Raw genomic sequence first — 19,163 nt, forward strand, 5'->3', positions numbered from 1 at the left:
CTTTAGAAGCCTTTTTAAACCTCAAATACTCTACCTGTTTGCATTTCCAAGAACATTCTCACTAACAAACACTTTTACATCTATCTGTATTTAGTTTTAAACTTGTCACGTAAGGCTGGCATATACAGTGTACTTTAGTCTGCAGAAAGATGTAACAATGTCTTGTTCTTTGGCAAATGTGGCATGACCCTTAAGAACAATTTCTGCATAATCTATATACGCTTTATAAAGAGTTCATGAAGGCCTTGTTAGGAGAGTTTTCTTTTATTAGGATCCCCATTAGCTACCCATCCCCATTAGCTACTGCACATGCAGCAGCTACAGTACTCTTCCTGGGGTCCACAGAAAACATACACATACATGGCAAAGTACAGAACAGTAATAGACAAGAACAACATAAGATATTGCATGAAATGAATCATCTAAATTAAATAAGAGTTATAGGAAAGATACCAAGAGGCAAGAAAAATACTATTTACACACAATTCATTTATACATATTCATATTCTTATATACAGTACAGTTAAATTAGATCTTTAAAAGAGGATGGGCACAGTGATACAACTATTATTTTTTAAAACCTCTTGTGGCAGAGCATTCAACGATGACATGGCTCTATACTTAACTAAGCGACTCATTAAATCTGTTTCTGGTTTGGGTACTGTGACGAAACCCACAGAGGCGTGTCTGGTGGGGTATGTATGTCTGTTTGAAGTGTATGCAAATAGATTGTACAAGTGTTTTCAACACACACATTTTTCTTAAAAGGACTGGAAGACAAGTAGTCAATTTCTCCTCAACCCTCAACCATGAAAGACTATCATGCATGTTGTTGATGTTAGTTCTGTGTGTGCAGGTAAGGGCAAAGCCCTTTTTTTTGAGCCAGTTTCTTTGCTGCACACAGAACATATTTTTATAACACAAATACCTGTCCCAATCTTTACAACAACTTGTCAATATGACTTGACCATGATAACTGACCATCCAATGTTACTCCTAGGAGTTCAGCTTCTTCAACTTGTTGTAGGTTTAGGTCTAAGAGAATGCTTTGAACCAAATACAATTATTTTTATTTCAGAGGTTTTTACCCATTACTTACCCAACTCCTTGCTAAGATTCTCAGTGAGCTCACTGGCTGCATATATATGCATATATAGTCATTTTAGCTTCTTGTAAGACAAGTGGTAAATAATTTGTAATAATAGAGAAGAGTAACGGCCCAAGGCAATTGCCTTGAGGGATACCGCACTTACATATCTATTGTTAGAAAAGCTTCAATTGAAGAATACTCTCTGAGTTCTATTGGATAAGTAACACTCCAACTATGTGATGGCAGGTGATATAAAGCCAAAACAAGTGAGTTTTTCAATAACAAACTATGATCAATAACTTCAAAGGCTGCACTGAAATCTATCAATACAGCTCCAACTATAACCTTATTATCCATTTATTTCAGCCAATCATAAGTCATCTGAGTCAGTGCAGTACAAGTTGAGTACCCTTCCCTTACATACATGCTGAAAGTCGGTAGTTAACTTGTCCTATAAAAATAGCATTGTATTTGTTCAAACATTCTCTACATCAGTTTACTAAGAACCAACAGCAAACTGATTGGGAGGCTGTTAGGGCCAGCAATGAGTGCTTTACTATTTTTAGGTAGTGGAATTAATTTAGTTTCCTCCCACCCCTGTGGACACACACACACACTCCTTTTGGCTTTGGTTAAAGTCATGGCAAATAGGGGTGGCAATACAGTCTGCTACCATTCTCAATAGTTTGAGAATGGGAACATTATTGATGGATAACAACCATTTTTCCACCTCTTCCAGACAAACTTGACCAAATTCAAAAGGGCAATCCTTGTCTTTCATTATTAGATCTTAAATACACAAATATGATGGTTCACTGTTCGATGTTGTGATTTCACTGCTCAGTTTGTCCACTGAACCTATGAAATAGTCATTGAAATGATTGGTTATATCAAAAGGTTTTGTTATAAACGACCCATCAACTTCAATGAATGATGGAGCTTAATTGGGCGGCAGGGTAGCCTAGTGGTTAGAGTGTTGGACTAGGAACCGAGAAGATTCCTCACTACATATCCATTGCCAAACCCACTGGCTCCAGGTCATCTATAAGTCTTTGCTAGGTAAAGCCCCACCTTATCTCACTGGTCACCATAGCAACACCCACCCGTAGCACGCGCTCCAGCAGGTACATTGCACTGGTCAATTCCCAAAGCCAACACTCCTTTGGCTGCCTTTCCTTCTAGTTCTCTGCTGTCAATGACTGGAACGAATTGAAAAAATCTCTGAAGCTGGAGTCTTATATTTCCCTCTCTAAATTTAAGCATCAGCTGTCTGAGCAGCTTACCGATCACTGCATCTGTACACAGCCAATCTGTAAATAGCACACCCGACTACCTCATCCCCATATTATTACTTACCCTCTTGCACCCCAGTATCTCTACTTGCACATCATCATCTGCACATCTATCACTCCAGTATTATTGCTATATTGTAATTATTTTAGCCTCTGGGGCCTATTTATTGCCTACCTTCCTACTCTTCTACATTTGCACACACTGTACATAGATTTTTCAATTGTTCTTTTTTGTGTGTTATTGATTGTATGTTTGTTTATGTGTCACTCTGTGTTGTTTTTGTCGCATTGCTTTATCTTGGCCTGGTCGCAGTTGTAAATGATAACTGGTTAAATAAAGGTGAAATATCAAACATCACATATATATTCTCCAGATACTGACAGTTTTCACTTGGTGGCCTATAGCAGCACACTAAAAGAAGAGGCTTCAGATGAGGCAGTTGAGGCAGGCACTTCTACTTCATTTGTCATCAGATCCTCTTTGAGCTTTACAGGAATATGGCTCTGAATATATACAGTACCAGTCAAACGTTTGGACACACTTAGTCATTCAAGGGTTTTTCTTTATTTTTACTATTTTCTACACTGAAATAACACATATGGAATCATGTAGTAACCAAAAAAGTGTTAATTAAACAAATATATATTATATTTGAGATTCTTCAAAGTAGCCACCCTTTGCCTTGATGACAACTTTGAACACTCTTGGCATTCTCTCAACCAGCTTCAGCTGGAATGCTTTTCTAACAGTCTTGTTAGAAGACTGTGCTGAGCACTTGTTGGCTGCTTTTCCTTCACTCTGCAGTCCAACTCATCCCAAGCTATCTCAATTTGGTTGAAGTTGGGTGCGGAGGCCAGGTCATCTGATGCAGCACTCCATCACGCTCCTTCATGGGCAAATAGCCCTTACACAGCCTGGAGGTGTGTTGGGTCATTGTCCAATTGAAAAACAAATGATAGCCCCACCAATGGGTGGCTACTTTGAAGAATCTAAAACATAAAATATATTTAGATTTGTTTAACACTTTTTTTTCGGTTACTACATGATTTCATATGTGTTATTTCATAGTTTTGATGTCTTCCCTATTATTCTACAATGTAGAAAATAGTAAAAATAAAGAAAAAACATTATTTTGACTGGTACTGTATTTAGCAACACCTCCCCCATAGACATTCCTGTATTTTCTATAGACGTTATATCCTTGTATTCCTACTGCTGTATCATCAAAGGTACTGTTTAAGTGAGTCTCAGAAATGGCTTAAATTTTAATGGTATCTAAGATTGGCAAATTACTATTGAAAAACAGTGGAAACACATGACATAGAGGGTTGCAGAACTTAACAGAGCCAGGGTACATCCAGGCCTGATCTTGTGCAAATACCAGATACATTAAACCCATCTGGTTCACAATGTTCACATCTCCTGTTTGTTTTGGAAATAAGAAGAATGGCAACGTCCCCCTGCTCTGTGCCTTGGCAAGTTCCCCCGTCTCTCTCTCTCTCTCTCTCTCTCTCTCTCTCTCTCTCTCTCTCTCTCCTTCAGAGTCACTCTTCCGACGGGCCTTCAGTGCTGGCGATATGGTTAATTGAGAGTTATCACAAATGTTTGGTTTCAATGAAGCACGACAGATTGTACACGATGTTGGGCCTTTCATAGATTGAGTGACTCACTAACCAGGTTTTAATCCAACCTTTAATGGCTGGAGCACACGTGCCATGACTAGAGTGGCCACAACATTTTAACAGACCAAAACCAACAGTAGAGGGGAAAATGCGATACATGGGAATTGAAATATATTTTTACGTGCACTACGTCATCACCCACAGCCTTTTATCCACAACCACTCAGTTTAATGGGAACACCCCATTAAACTGTATGGTATGTGTTCATTTCTGCATGTCCGTCATCCATTTCGTATGATATGTTAAGAATGACCATTTCTATGATACGTTACAGGATTTGCAGTTTGTACAATATGTTACAGATTTGCAAAATGTAGGATATGTCATGAATTCCAATTTCTTGTGGCTGAAGTTAGCTGGCTGGCTAGCGGTAGCTAAGCTAGGGGTTAGGGGTTAAGGTTAGGTTTAGAGCAGTAGTTGCAGTTGCTACAATGTTACAGTTGTCTGTGGTGAGATTCTAACACGCAACCTTTGGTTTGCTAGACGTTTGCTTATGTGTCCATCCATCCACCCCGACCGACCACTCTACTTTCATTTTAGCCTTAATTAAGTAACCATACCAAACGTAACATATCATATTCATTTGAGTGTCCCGGATTTACTACATGACATCTAGCCTATGAGAAGTGAGCCCCCGCTAGGAGACGGTTTCTTTAATGTCCCGTCGGGGAATAAACGCCCATTGCACTGCATCCCTCGTGGAGTTATGCTAAACTCCTGAAAATGTACAAAAACAACATTCCTGAGCTAAGTGACGGTCTTCAAGAAATTCTAGAACTGAGACATTCTCAGTGTCTGGAGCAATAGAAATTAAATCATCTGTTATGTTGAACTGTGGATCCTTCTTTTAAGGAGGAGAGAGATAGAGAGATAAAAAGAGAGAGGGATTGTGTTTGTGTGAGATCATAACATGTGTTTTGAGCTTGTTATGTGTGCGTGTGTATGTCATTGGAAGTAGCCCTGAGTGTCTGAGAGAGGCCTGGAGATGTTATGGAAAGCCCACTGCAGGATCCCATCTATGGAGCTCTGCTGAAAGAGGACAAATATAGAACTTCATTAAATAATAGTTCCCTGCCACAGACATGTCTATTGTCTATCTCCGAGAGATAGACAATAGACATAATAGAGAACTTTCTCTATATGAAATAGCGGAGGGATGTAATGACATGTTATTCACATCTTATATCACTTATCTTGATTCACATGAAAGTCTGATTCACCTCTCCCATGATGGAGTCTAGTTCATCCTTGTGTAGGATGGGCTCTGAGAGAGAGGAGTGCTCCTGAGTGTGTGGAGTCAGACCAACCTGCGTGTATAGTGGTTGAGAGAGAAAATAAGACTGTATAATGACCACACACACACACACACACACACACACACACACACACACACACACACACTGTACCTGTAAGCCCTTGGATTCCGCCTCTCTGTCTGTTGAGCTGCCCCAGGGCCTACTGCAGGAGGAGCAGATGGACCTCCCACTGTCACAGACAAAGACAGAGGAATGCTGACTGATATGCTGTTGAACGTTCCATTACTAGCCATTAGTAGCCATTAGCGTCACACAAATGATCACGTGACCTCAAACTTTCAGTTGATGTACAGTAAAGAACGCTGTTGCTTTTAGAAAATAGATGGTGCAGCTTATAATATTGAATGAACCGGTGAATACACTATCAGAAACAGAAGATATGACTTGATAGGTTAAAAAGTGTAATACTCAGAGGTGGGACGAGATGGATTTAGAGGTGGTCTTACTTTGGGAAGTGGCAGTAGGTGTGGTACTTCTGTAGGCACTGGAGACAGAGGGTCAGGTCTCCTCCACTGAGGAGGCAAACCCCACACGTCTCCCTGACCTCCACCACCTCGCCACCTGCACACTGGTACAAACAAATGCATGCATGCACGCACGCACGCACGCACACACACACACACACACACACACACACACACACACACACACACACACACACACACACACACACACACACACACACACACACACACACACACACACACACACACTGTTAGCATACTGTAGCACTTATGCTGCAGCCCTTATAACACCTTGTTATAAAGCATGTATAATAGTTTATTCATCATCTATAAATCATTACTCACACATTAGGTAATGTTAGTTAGCTAGTTATTCACTAATGCAATTGTACACGAGAATGCGTACTAAACTACTTTTTTTTAGCACAGCCGTGTTAAAAAAGTTGTTTCGCACAACCTCGAATGTGTACAGTTGCTTTTCTAATATAGGTTTCCTATTAAATAAAATTAGTATTTTTATAAATGCAGTCAGGCTACTATTTCAGCCCTCAATGAAAATATAGGCCTGGTCCCGACACATCTATGGTTGTAAGCCAGGCAGTCTTTTTGTTCTATATCTATATCAGTCATTCTAAATGTTTGGTTGCCAGGCCTGCTGGCAACGCTCTTATCCCTTGCTAGCTAGCCAACTACAGCTAACACATTCAGGTCAGACAGTGCAGCTAAAATATCAGCAAAGTAGCGGAATTTGTTTAAGCTGTTTTGGATACATCCATGGCAATGAGCTAATGATGCGTGATTTCACTTGGCATAGAAAATGTGCTCTCTCTCCAGGACACTGTTCAGAGGAGCTAGCCAACTACACAGCTAATGTAATCATTTCAAACTGAAGCTGGTAAGACAGCAAACCATTCGTGAAGTATTTCTGTTGTCTATCTACGGCCCAGTCGTTTGTTCTAAATGTTCTATTGCCATGCTATCTGGCAACGCTCTTATCCCTTGCTTGCTAGCTAGCTGACTATGGCTAACACAGCAAAGCAGCTGCATTTCATTTAGTTTGACCTGTTCTTCTATTGACATTTATTTTTATATATCCATAAAAATGATGCTGATTCATGATTTGAGAAAATATGTCCGTCTCGTCCTGACACGTTAATTCTTAATAAGACGGTGGAGATCAAATTTTAGTATTGAAACAATGTTGCAAATGTCAAGAAACCTACATAAAAGTTTGTACAAATCCTCCCTCCGTTGTTACAAACCAAATGTTAGGCGAGAAGCAATGGGGGAAAAAATGTCTAGATGATTTTTACAGTGGAGATCAAGTTAATGATTTGGACTGATGGGACAGTTGATGCACAGGGATTTCTCAGATGGAACAGAAAACAAGATGCCCATTTTTGCTAAACAGGTTTTTCAGTATGGCTTAGAACACATAGAAAACCAACCACAATGCTTGTTTTGACCAACCGGTTATAGAAACATTTATAAACAACTTTTAAGCGTTTTAATATGGGTCCTTACAAACCGTGCACTAATCATTAGTAAAGTATTTTTGCAGGGCCTCATCTAAAGTGAGAGCTAATTATACTTTATAAATGTTTTGATTGACCAGTGTAATTTCTTACAAAAAGATGGACATGCCATTGTTAGACATTCCAGCAGTACCTGATGCTCAAAATAGCCTAGAACATATCAATGGTAAAACAATAAGCACACACGACAGAAGATGTTTAAGGCACTATATTAAAAAAATGTGATTTAAAGACAGTCACACTGTTGTAGTAGTGTGATGTCTAAATTCAGACACATTCTATGCAGAGAAAAATTACGTATTTCGTCTGAAAATGCTAATATTATCATGTATTGGCATTGACTTTTCTACCAAAACCAATGCGTTGACTGCAGTCACTCCTTGGAGCAGTCAATAGACTGCCATCACATTACGTGGAAAGAGTTACTACTTCTAAAGGCTCAGTAAAAGTGCCCCCGAACAAAGCAAATGTGAAAATAGTCTGCGCTTAAAAGACTGAAGCAATGGAAGCATTTAAAGGTTGTACATGCCACATTTCTACTATCAAGTCATACATATAACATTCTACCTCAGTCACATATCACTAGTAAATGAAGGATTAAAAATCCACTAGAGACAAACTATCTCCCTGTGATTTGTTCGAGGTTGACAACAACAGCAAAACATTTGCATTTACAACTCATCCCCATGTCCTTGGAACAGTTTTATGAATGAAATGGTTGATAGATTTCTTTCAAACGTTCTGTGTTGACCACGACTCCACGACTCCATTTAGTTGCTTCCAGCCTATAGACAGAAACTAAAACAGGAAGCTCCCGCTCTCAGGTCTGTTCGACTCTGGTCAGACCAATCTGATTCCACGCTTCAAGATTGCTTCGATCACGTGGATTGGGATATGTTCCGCATTGTGTCAAACAACAACATTGACGAATACGCTGATTCAGTGAGCGAGTTCATTAGCAAGTGCATCGGCGATGTCGTACCCACAGCAATTATTAAAACATTCCCCAACCAGAAACCGTGGATTGATGGCAGCATTCGCGTGAAACTGAAAGCGCGAACCACTGCTTTTAACTAGGGCAAGGTGACCGGAAACCTGACCGAATACAAACAGTGTAGCTATTCCCTCCGCAAAGCAATCAAACAAGCTAAGCGTCAGTATAGAGACAAAGTAGATTCGCAATTCAACAGCTCAGACACAAGAGGTATGTGGCAGGGTCTACAGTCAATCACGGATAACAAAAAGAAAACCAGCCCCATTGCGGACCAGGATGTCTTGCTCCCAGACAGACTAAACAACTTCTTTGCTCGCTTTGAGGACAATACAGTGCCACTGACACGGCCCGCTACCAAAACCTGCGGACTCTCCTTCACTGCAGCCGACGTGAGTAAAACATTTAAACGTGTTAACCCTCGCAAGGCTGCAGGCCCAGGCGGCATCCCCAGGCGCGTCCTCAGAGCATGCGCAGACCAGCTGGCTGGTGTTTACGGACATATTCAATCAATCTTTATTCCAGTCTGCTGTTCCCACATGCTTCAAAGGGGCCACCATTGTTCCTGTTCCCAAGAAGGCTATGGCAACTGAGCTAAACGACTGCCGCCCCGTATCACTCACTTCCGTCATCATGAAGTGTTTTGAGAGACTAGTCAAGGACCATATCACCTCTACCCTACCTGACACCCTAGATCCACTCCTATTTTCTTACCGCCCCAATAGACGGCGCAACAGACGATGCAACAGCAACCACACCGCACACTGCCCTAACCCATCTGGACAAGAGGAATACCTATGTGAGAATGCTGTTCATCGACTACAGCTCAGCATTTAACACCATAGTACACTCCAAACTCGTCCACAAGCTCAAGACCCTGGGTCTCAACCCCGCCCTGTGCAACTGGGTACTGGACTTTCTGACGGGCTGCCCCCAGGTGGGAGGGTAGGTAACAACATCTCCACCCCGCTGATCCTCAACACTGGGGCCCCACAAGGGTGCGTTCTGAGCCCTCTCCTGTACTCCCTGTTCACCCAAGACTGCGTGGCCATGCACGCCTCCAACTCAATCATCAAGTTTGCAGACGACACTACAGTGGTAGGCTTGATTACCAACAACGACGAGACGGCCTACAGGGAGGAGGTGAGGGCCCTCGGGGTGTGGTGTCAGGAAAATAACCTCACACTCAACGTCAACAAAACAAAGGAGATGATCGTGGACTTCAGGAAACAGCAGAGGGAGCACCCCCCCTATCCAAATCGACGGGACAGTAGTGGAGAGGGTAGAAAGTTTTAAGTTCCTTGGCGTACACATCACGGACAAATTGAATTGGTCCACCCACACAGACAGCGTGGTGAAGAAGGCGCAGCAGCGCCTCTTCAACCTCAGGAGGCTGAAGAAATTCGGCTTGTCACCAAAAGCACTCACAAACTTTTACAGATGCACAATCGAGAGCATCCTGTCGAGCTGTATCACAGCCTGGTACGGCAACTGCTCCGCCCACAACCGTAAGGCTCCCCAGAGGGTAGTAAGGTCTGCACAACGCATCACGGGGGCAAACTACCTGCCCTCCAGGACACCTACACCACCCGATGTCACAGGAAGGCCATAAAGATCATCAAGGACAACAACCACGAAGGCGAGGTCAGTACAGGTGCATCAAAGCAGGGACCGAGAGACTGAAAAACAGCTTCTATCTCAAGGCCATCAGACTGTTAAACAGCCACCACTAACATTGAGTGGCTGCTGCCATACATGTAAAAAATGTATCACTAGCCACTTTAAACAATGCCACTTAATATCATGTTTACATACCCAACATTAATCATCTCATATGTACATACTGTACTCGATACCATCTACTGCATCTTGCCTATGCCGTTCTGTACCATCACCCATTCATATATCTTTATGTACATATTCTTTATCCCTTTACACTTGTGTGTATAAGGTAGTTGTGGAATTGTTAGGTTAGATTACTCGTTGGTTATTACTGCATTGTCGGAACTAGAAGCACAAGCATTTCGCTACACTCGCATTAACATCTGCTAACCATGTGTATGTGACAAATAAAATTGGATTGGATATGATTTGACATGTCGTGTCCTTACTCTTTTACCATTGATATGTTCTAGGCTATTTTAAAGAGCATCAGGTACTGCTGGGAATGTCTACCAATGGCATGTCCGCCTTTTTGTGAGAAATTACACTGGTCACTCGAAACACAAACATAAAGTAATGATTTAATAAATGATGAATAAACTATGTACTAACCATTATACAAGCTTTATTACAAGGTGTTATTATAAATTGCACAAACTAATCTGAAAGAGACTTTGAAATGACTAACGATAACACTAACCGTTTGGAGAGAAAATAGAGAAAATAGAATAGACAATTGGAGGAGACTAAAGGCCACAAAACTAAAGAATCACCTGATATGCACAGACCTGACCGCTCTTGGTTGTGGTGACGCCGGAGAGAGAGGTGGAGGATAAGGAAGAGAAGAAGGAGAAGTCGATGGTGGAGTTACTGGAGCTGGTCTCTGTCAACTGGCTCTGAGCCAAGGGCTGTGGGAGAGAAGACGAGAACTGTCATACCTCAGTATCGTACTGAGATCGAACCGTTATGCGTCAATGTCACACTGAGGTAGAACCGTTATACCTCAATATCATAATGAGGTATAACTCTTTCACATCAACGTCATACTGAGTTAGAACCGTTATGTCTCAATGTTCATATTGGGGTAGAAACAGGGGTTGGAACCTAAATATATTTTCCAATCATTTCATTCTGAATAGAACCCCCCAAAATTCTGTTCCGTTCCACTGTTCCCACCAGCATAATAAAGTTTCGAACCCCCAAAAAGTAGCTGTTTATAGAGTTCCGTTAAGTTCCTTCTTCAACCTGCGAAATAGACATTGATTTTTACATTTAGCTCGACAAATAACTCCACAAATCAGTGCGGATAGAGCAGCTTGCTACGGACTGGGCAAGCTAGTTGTTTACTGGTCTGAGTTCCGGCCTCTGTAACATTCCACTCCTTGTGCAGGTGGGAGTGAGAGAGAGAGGTGGACATTAAGGAGGCTTGGCTTGAAGCGCTAGGCATCATGATACGACGTGCATTATAATGTGTTAAGGATATTAGCAGGCCTATCATTACTTCACTGAATTACATAATTATTCTTAATTACATAACTTTGAACATCCAAGAGTTGGCTCATGCTTTTAAAAAAGTGCTTATGTTCCGGAACACTATAAGATCACTTTTGTTCCCGATTCTGTTTCCATTTGTTGAAATGTTCTCTTCTTTTCCGGTTTTCTGTTCTGATCCCTGAACCGGTTCCAACCCCAGGGTAGAACCATTATACCTCATGATCATGAGGTAGAACCGTAATACCGAGTTGGAACCATTATACCTCAATATCATACTGAGGTAGACCGTTAATACCACAATATCATACTGAGTTAAAAATCATATACTGCATTATAATACTGATGTAGAACCACAATACCTCAATGTCATACCTTTAGGGTGGAAGTAGTAGAAATAGTAGTGGAAGTAAAATGGTATGATATTGAAGAAAATACCAACTTTTGACACTGACCTGAACAGGTAGTACTGGGTAGATTCTCTCTCTTCTCACCTTATTGCTATGGCATGATTGACAGCGCCAAGTGCCACTAGAGAAAGGAAAAAAGCTTGGGTCTTATGAAAGATTTTGACTTTTGTTGGCCTAATGTAAAAACAAAACACACAAATAAAACAAAGTTATATGCACAGAAGTCAAGTAAGGATTCTGTCCACATAAAGTATACCTTGGTATTGTGGTGAGGGGAGGGTCTAGGCAGGTCAGGTGGTAGGCCCTGGGACAGCCATCACAACAGATGAGCTCACCTCCATCTTTACACACTGCACACTCATCATCATTACGCTGGGCCTGGATACACACACACACACTGATAGACACTCATCTTTCATATACAATCTATTTTCAAATCAATGTGAAAATGTAAATGTTGATGAATGTGCATTTTCTTTGTCAACTACATGAGGCAAATACAGAAACACACTCCCTGGGAAAATAATGTATGAATACAACTGTATTGCTTGAACAGTCACTTACGTCTCTTACCCTGGTGCTGGACTCCTCCTTGTGGTGGTATTTAGTATTTGCAGACTTTGTCTTGTGTCCTCCAGTCAGCTCATTGAATGGCCCAGAGGTGTAATACTCACCACCCACTTTAATGCACTTTTTGGCACTTCCTGTAGAAAGACAACAAAATGTAGTCCTACTTTCCCCTTTTGTTCTTAATATTTAAATGCCTACAATGAAACCTGTTATGGTGAGATGGTGTCTTATGGTGTCTGTGGAGGTTCATTGGCTGACGGCTATCTAGATTAGATTAAAATCAACTTTAGTATCCCACCAGGGGGGAAATCATTTGGTTATGTACTTAAAAAGAAAAAGTACATAATACATAAAAACATAGAATAATACACAATCAAATGAATATGGAAGTGCAATAAGCCACATATTTACAGCGCAACTGCAATGCATATTTACTGTGCACTCCTATAAACTCTCTATTGGCTCATAAATTGGTGCCGACAGTGAGGGCTGCCGTGCTTCTAGCTCTTAGGAAACTTTGCAGTATTTTATTTTTGTATGTATTATATTTATCTTTATTAGCCCAGAAAATTGTTTGTGTTATTACAGAACTAATGGTTATCAGAGTGGTGGTAACTCACCAGCACTACCAGCATTATGAACAGGAATATGACTTTCCCAAATCAGATCTTTTGTTCGTACCCCCCAGGGCAATTGAACTGATTCCAGAGGCCGACCCAAAACACCGCCTGCGGAGGAGAGGTACTCGGAGCGGACTTCTAGTCCGACTTAGGAGGCATGCACACCACACACTGCTTCCGAGTATATTACTCGCTAATGTTCAGTTTCTGGATAATAAAGTTGATGAGCTCAGGGCGAGCAATTCTTTCCAGAGAGATAACAGAGATTGTAACATACTCTGTTTCATGGAAACATGGCTTACTCGGGATATACTGTCTGAGTCCGTCCAGGCAGTTGGGTTCTCAGTTCATCGCGCAGACAGGAATAAATATCTCTCCGGAAGAAGAAAGGTGGTGTTGTTTCATGATTAACGACTCATGGTGTGATTGTGATAAATTACAGGAACTGAAGTCCTTTTGTTCACCCAACCTAGAATACCTCATAATCAAATGCCGACCCTATTATTAACCAAGAGAATTCTCTTCAGTTATAGTCACAGCCGTGTCTATCCCCCTTCAAGCCGATGCCACGATGGCCCTCACAGAACTTGACTGGACTTCATACAAACTGGAAACCACATATCCTGAGGCTGCATTTATTGTAGCTGGGGATTTTAACAAAGCAAATTTGAAAAAAAGGCTGCCAAATTTCTGTCAACACATTGACTGTAGTACTCGCGCTGCTAAAACATTCGACCACTGCTACTCCAACTTTCAGGATGCCTACAAGGTCCTCCCCCGCCCACCTTTCGGCAAATCTGACCACGACACCATTTTGCTCCTCCCATCCTATAGGCAGAAACTGAAACAGGAAGTACCCATGCTAATTACTATTCAACGCTGCCCTGACCAATTGGAATCCACACTTCAAGATTGCTTGATCACCGGGACTGGGATTTGTTCCGGGTAGCCTCTGAGAAAAACATTGATGAATATACTGATATGGCGACTGAGTTTATCAGGAAGTGTATAGCAGATGTTGTACCCACTGTGACTATTAAAACCTAACCTAATCAGAAACCGTGGATAGATGGCAGCATTCGCGCAAAACTGAAAGCGCAAACCACCGCATTTAACCCTGGCAAGGTGACTGGGAATATAGCAGAATACAAACAGTGTAGTTATTGTCACGATCGTCGTAAAGAGGAGACCAAAGTGCAGCGTGATTAGAATACATTCTTCTTTTAATGAATGAAGAACACGAAGAACACTTAAACAAAAAACAACAAAACAAACGTGACGCTATGACAACGAGTGCAGACACAGGCAACTACACATAGACAATAACCCATGAACTACAATACATCACAGGCTACCTAAATATGGTTCCCAATCAGAGACAACGACAAACACCTGCCACTGATTGAGAACCATATCAAGCCAAAACACATAGAAATAGACAAACTAGACATACAACATAGAATGCCCACTCCTATCACACCCTGACCAAACAAAACATAGAAACAAACAACGCAAATCATGGTCAGAGTGTGACAGTTATTCCCTCCGCAAGGCAAACAAACAGGCAAAATATCAGTATAGAGACAAAGTGGAGTCGCAATTAAACAGCTCAGACACGAGCAATATGTGGCAGGTTCTACAGACTAGAAAAGGAAAAACAGACACATCGCTGACACCGGAGTCTTGCTTCCGGACAAGCTAAACACCTTCTTCGCCTGCTTTGAGGATAACACAGTCCCACCGACGCTACCAAGGACTGTGGTCTCCCCTTCTCCGTGGCCGATGTGAGTAAGACATTCAAGCGTGTTAACCCTCGCAAGACTGCCGGCCCAGACGGCATCCCTAGCCGCGTTCCCAGAGCATGTGCAGACCAGCTGGCTGTTGTGTTTAAAGACATATTCAATCTTTCCCTATCCCAGTCTGCTGTCCCCACATGCTTCAAGATGGCCACCATTGTTCCTGTACTCAAGAAAGCAAAGGTAACTGAACTAAATGACACTCATTTCTGTAGTAATGAAGTGCTTTGAGAGACTAGTCAAGGATCATATCACCTGTCACCCTAGACCCACCCTAGACCCACTTCAATTTCCTTATGGGCCTCCACCAGGTGGTGAAGGTAGGAAGCAACACATCCACTTCACTGATCCGCAACACTGTGGCCCCACAAGGGTGCGTGCTCAGCCCCCTCCTGTACTCCCTGTACACCCATGACTGCATGACCACGCACACTTCCAACTCAATCATCAAGTTGCAGATGACACAACAGTAGTAGGCTTGATTATCAACAATGACGATACAGCCTACAAGGAGGCTCTGGGAGTGTGGTGCCAGGAAAATAACCTCTCACTCAAAGTCAACAAAACAAAGGAGATGATCGTGAACTTCAGGAAACAGCAGAGGGATCACCCCCCTATCCACATCATTGGGACCGCAGTGGAGAATTTGGAAAGCTTCAAGTTCATCAGTGTACACATCACTGACAAACTGAAATGGTCCACCCACACAGACAGTGTGCTGAAGATGGCGCAACGGCCCCTCTTCAGCCTCAGAAGACTGAATAAATTTGTCTTGGCACCTAAAACCCTCACAAACCTTTACAGATGCACAATTGAGAGCATCCTGTCGGGCTGTATCACCGCATGGAACAGCAACTGCACCGCCTGCAACCGCAGGGCTCTCCAGAGAGTGGTGCGGTCTGCCCAAAGTATCACCGGGGGTAAACTACCTGCCCTCCAGGACACCTACAGCACCAGATGTCACAGGTAGGCCAAAAAGATCATCAAGGACAACAACCACCCAAGCTACTGCTTGTTCACCCTGCTATCATCCAGAAGGCGAGGTCAGTACAGGTGCATCAAAGCTGGGACCGAGAGAATGAAAAACAGCTTCTATCTCAAGGCCATCAGACTGTTAAATAGCCATCACTAGGCGGCTTTCACCCGGTTACGTAACCCTGCACCTTAGAGGCTGCTGCCTATATACATTGACTTGAAATGACTGGCCACTTTAATAAATGGAACCCTAGTCACTTTAATAATGTTTAAATATTTTGCATTACTCATCTCATATGTATATACTGTATTCTATTCTATTCTACTGTATCTTAGTCTATGCCGCTCTGATTTTGCTCATCCATATATTCATTTATTCTTAATTCCATTCCTTTACTTAGATATGTGTGATTTGGGTATTGTTGGAAATTGTTAGATAATACTTGTTAGATATTACTGTACGGTTGGAGCTAGACACACAAGCATTTTACTACACCCGCAATAACATCTGCTAAACACGTGTATGTGACAAATAAAATTTGATTTGATTTGAACTTGGAACACAAGGTTTACAGTCATCAGGTTAGGGTTGTGGTCAGGATAGTGTTGTGATTCCAGTGTTACTCACCAGATCCAAACACCTGTTTGATGAGGATCTCCTCTCTGGCCCCACAGCTGACCGGCAGCTCACTGGACGACAGAGTGACTGCCCTCTGTACTGAGGTGGACACCGCCTGGACACCTGCTACATGGTAATAGCACAGTAATAATGGTCAGTTTATAGTGATGATGTTGATACATTTAGGCTGATATCAAATATTTTGTGCCTTCCCCAAATCATCACAGAATCACAAACAGAGAATGGAATATCAAACAGATTTGATGACCCTTTCCAGTTGGTATCTGAGAGACCACTGCAGCACCTTCACTTTTCTTCACCGACTTCACTTTGCCACCTGGAACAATGACACCAAAACATGTATAATGAGCTTGGTTAAGAAACACTTGAGTTTTCATCGCAGTGCTAGTTGTGCCACCAGAGACTCTGGGTTCGCGCCCAGGCTCTGTCGTAGCCGGCTGCGACCGGGAGGTCCGTGGGGCGATGCACAATTGACCTAGCGTCGTCCGGGTTAAGGAGGGTTTGGCCGCTAGGGATATCCTTGTCTCATCGCGCACCAGCGACTCCTGTGGCGGGCCGGGCGCTGTGCGCGCTAACCAAGGTTGCCAGGTGCACAGTGTTTCCTCCGACACATTGGTGCGGCTGGCTTCCGGGTTAAATGTGCGCTGTGTTAAGAAGCAGTGTGGCTTGGTTGGGTTGTGTTTCGGAGAACGCATGGCTTTCGACCTTTGTCTCTCCCGAGCCCGTACGGGAGTTGTAGCCATGAGACAAGATAGTAATTACTAACAATTGGATACCACGAAATTGGGTAGAAAAGGGGGTAAAAAAATAAAATAAAATAAAGAAACACTTGAGTTTTGAGGATATTGTAGTACAACTTGCCATATGGTTACGGAGTGCATTATAATGGGTATCTGGTACAATATCTTATATCACACCTAAACTGTTGTTACTTTTTCCGTGGTGCTGAGAGTGGTGAGGGTGATGAGGGTGTCTCTCCCCCAGGCCCCTCTTCCTGCTGTGGGACTCTCGAGACCCTCGTGGGGATCTCTTCCCCTGCTTGGAGCCCACCATCTCCCTACCTGACAAAATGGAACACCACCCACAGAATAAATTATAATTATAATAAACTTAAATTCTTGTTAATCTAACCGCACTGTCCAATTCACAGTAACTTTTACAGTGAAAGAATACTATGCTATTGAGGAGAGTGCACAATTATGAACTTGACAATATATTAATAAACCAATTAGGCACATTTGTGCAGTCTTGATACAACATTTTGAACAGATATGCAATGGTTCATTTGATCAGTCTAAAACTTTGCACATACACTGCTGCCATCTAGTGGCCAAAATCTAAATTACGCCTGGGCTGGAATAATTCATTGTGGCCTTTCTCTTGCATTTAAAAAATGATGGTACAAAAAACAAACAAAAAACACGTTTTTTTCTTTGTATTATCTTTTACCAGATCTAATGTGTTATATTCTCCTACATTAATTTCACATTTCCACAAACTTCAATGGTGTCAAGAATATGCATATCCTTGCTTCAAGTCCTGAGCTACAGACAGATTTGGTATGTCATTTTAGGCGAAAATTGAAAAAAAGGGTCGGATCCTTAAGACGCTCCAATGTCACTACAACTCAACTTCCTCACTTCAGGGACACAGTCTTTCAATCAACTGTTTTTCTCTGCCCAAACTACCCCCTCATATGCAATTGATCACTACCCCAAGTACCCCCTGAGGATAAACCAAGTACCCTCAGAGGTTCTAGTGCCACAGGATGAGAAACTGCTTAAAATGGGATTACCAACCTGGTTGAATGCTGGTCAGGAGGGCCTGCAGTCTTGGGTAGCTGTGCTGGTTGTAGTCCTTGGCCAGGTTGGTCCAAAAGGCCTGGATGGTGGTCCTACTCTGCTCCAGGAGCCAGGAAAGCAGGGAGTACATGGCCTTGTGGATCCCCTCTCTGCCCTCCTTATCCAGGGTATCCTATGGGTGGTCATAACAAATTTTTATGATAATAATACTTTTTAGCAAACATTTTTATCCAAGGCGACTTACAGTCATGCGGGCATACATTTTTACTTGGGGCTAGTGCCGGGAATTGAACCCACTATCCTGATGTTGCAAGTGCCATGCTCTACCAACTGTCATTCAATGTTCCATGTACTGTAGAAAATGGTACAGAGTGAAATATACACCGATTTTTTTGTTGTTGTTAATAGATAAGAATAAGATTTAGATGATCTGCAAGGTCTTCTCAGCACCCAGAACCAAATCAGTTAAGGCTGTTACGAGAGACAATCCACAAGGCGATGTATTGAAGAGAAAATATTATAATTGTACATGACCTCCGTCCAAGCTAACATCAGGAAATGCTCAAACTTTCTCCATAAGAGCTCTTACATCAATATGAAATATACCATTATTATTATATACTACCCATAGCTCACCTTCAGAATTTGGTCGCTGATGATGCTGCGGTCCACCAACCCATAGAGCAGTGGGAAGGGATCATCAATCACCATGGAGATGTCCGTGCGGAATTCCTTGAGCTGGGAACGGGGGTCAGGATCCTCAAAAGCCTCGACTCTGGACATGGCTCACAGTTTAGTATGTGTGGTGTTCATTCATACAGTATGT

General features: G+C 42.3%; 1 protein-coding gene across 1 annotated transcript; it reads right to left on the reverse strand.

The window, feature by feature from the left end:
• Positions 1-3,466: 3,466 nt before the first annotated feature.
• On the reverse strand, positions 3,467-19,120 carry aire (autoimmune regulator). The gene is made up of 13 exons (XM_036986875.1): positions 18,974-19,120; positions 18,335-18,509; positions 17,468-17,596; positions 16,783-16,851; positions 16,524-16,637; positions 12,508-12,638; positions 12,191-12,312; positions 11,986-12,055; positions 10,807-10,929; positions 5,828-5,949; positions 5,472-5,550; positions 5,286-5,372; positions 3,467-5,091 (listed from the first exon to the last, which is right to left on the reverse strand). The coding sequence occupies exons 1-13, from the start codon at positions 19,118-19,120 to the stop codon at positions 5,011-5,013; spliced, it is 1,449 nt and encodes a 482-aa protein (XP_036842770.1). The 3' UTR covers positions 3,467-5,010.
• Positions 19,121-19,163: the final 43 nt, after the last annotated feature.

This window comes from Oncorhynchus mykiss, chromosome 8, assembly GCF_013265735.2.
Source record: "Oncorhynchus mykiss isolate Arlee chromosome 8, USDA_OmykA_1.1, whole genome shotgun sequence".
NCBI lineage: Eukaryota > Metazoa > Chordata > Actinopteri > Salmoniformes > Salmonidae > Oncorhynchus > Oncorhynchus mykiss.

Bases quoted from the DNA above. Each gene is read 5' to 3' on its own strand.
- aire (XM_036986875.1), bottom strand. From the start codon at position 19,120: ATGTCCAGAGTCGAGGCTTTTGAGGATCCTGACCCCCGTTCCCAGCTC. The intron at 18,510-18,973 runs GTGAGCTATGGG...GACCACCCATAG, and splicing joins TCAGCGACCAAATTCTGAAG to GATACCCTGGATAAGGAGGG. The intron at 17,597-18,334 runs GTTGGTAATCCC...CCATTTTGTCAG, and splicing joins CCTGACCAGCATTCAACCAG to GTAGGGAGATGGTGGGCTCC.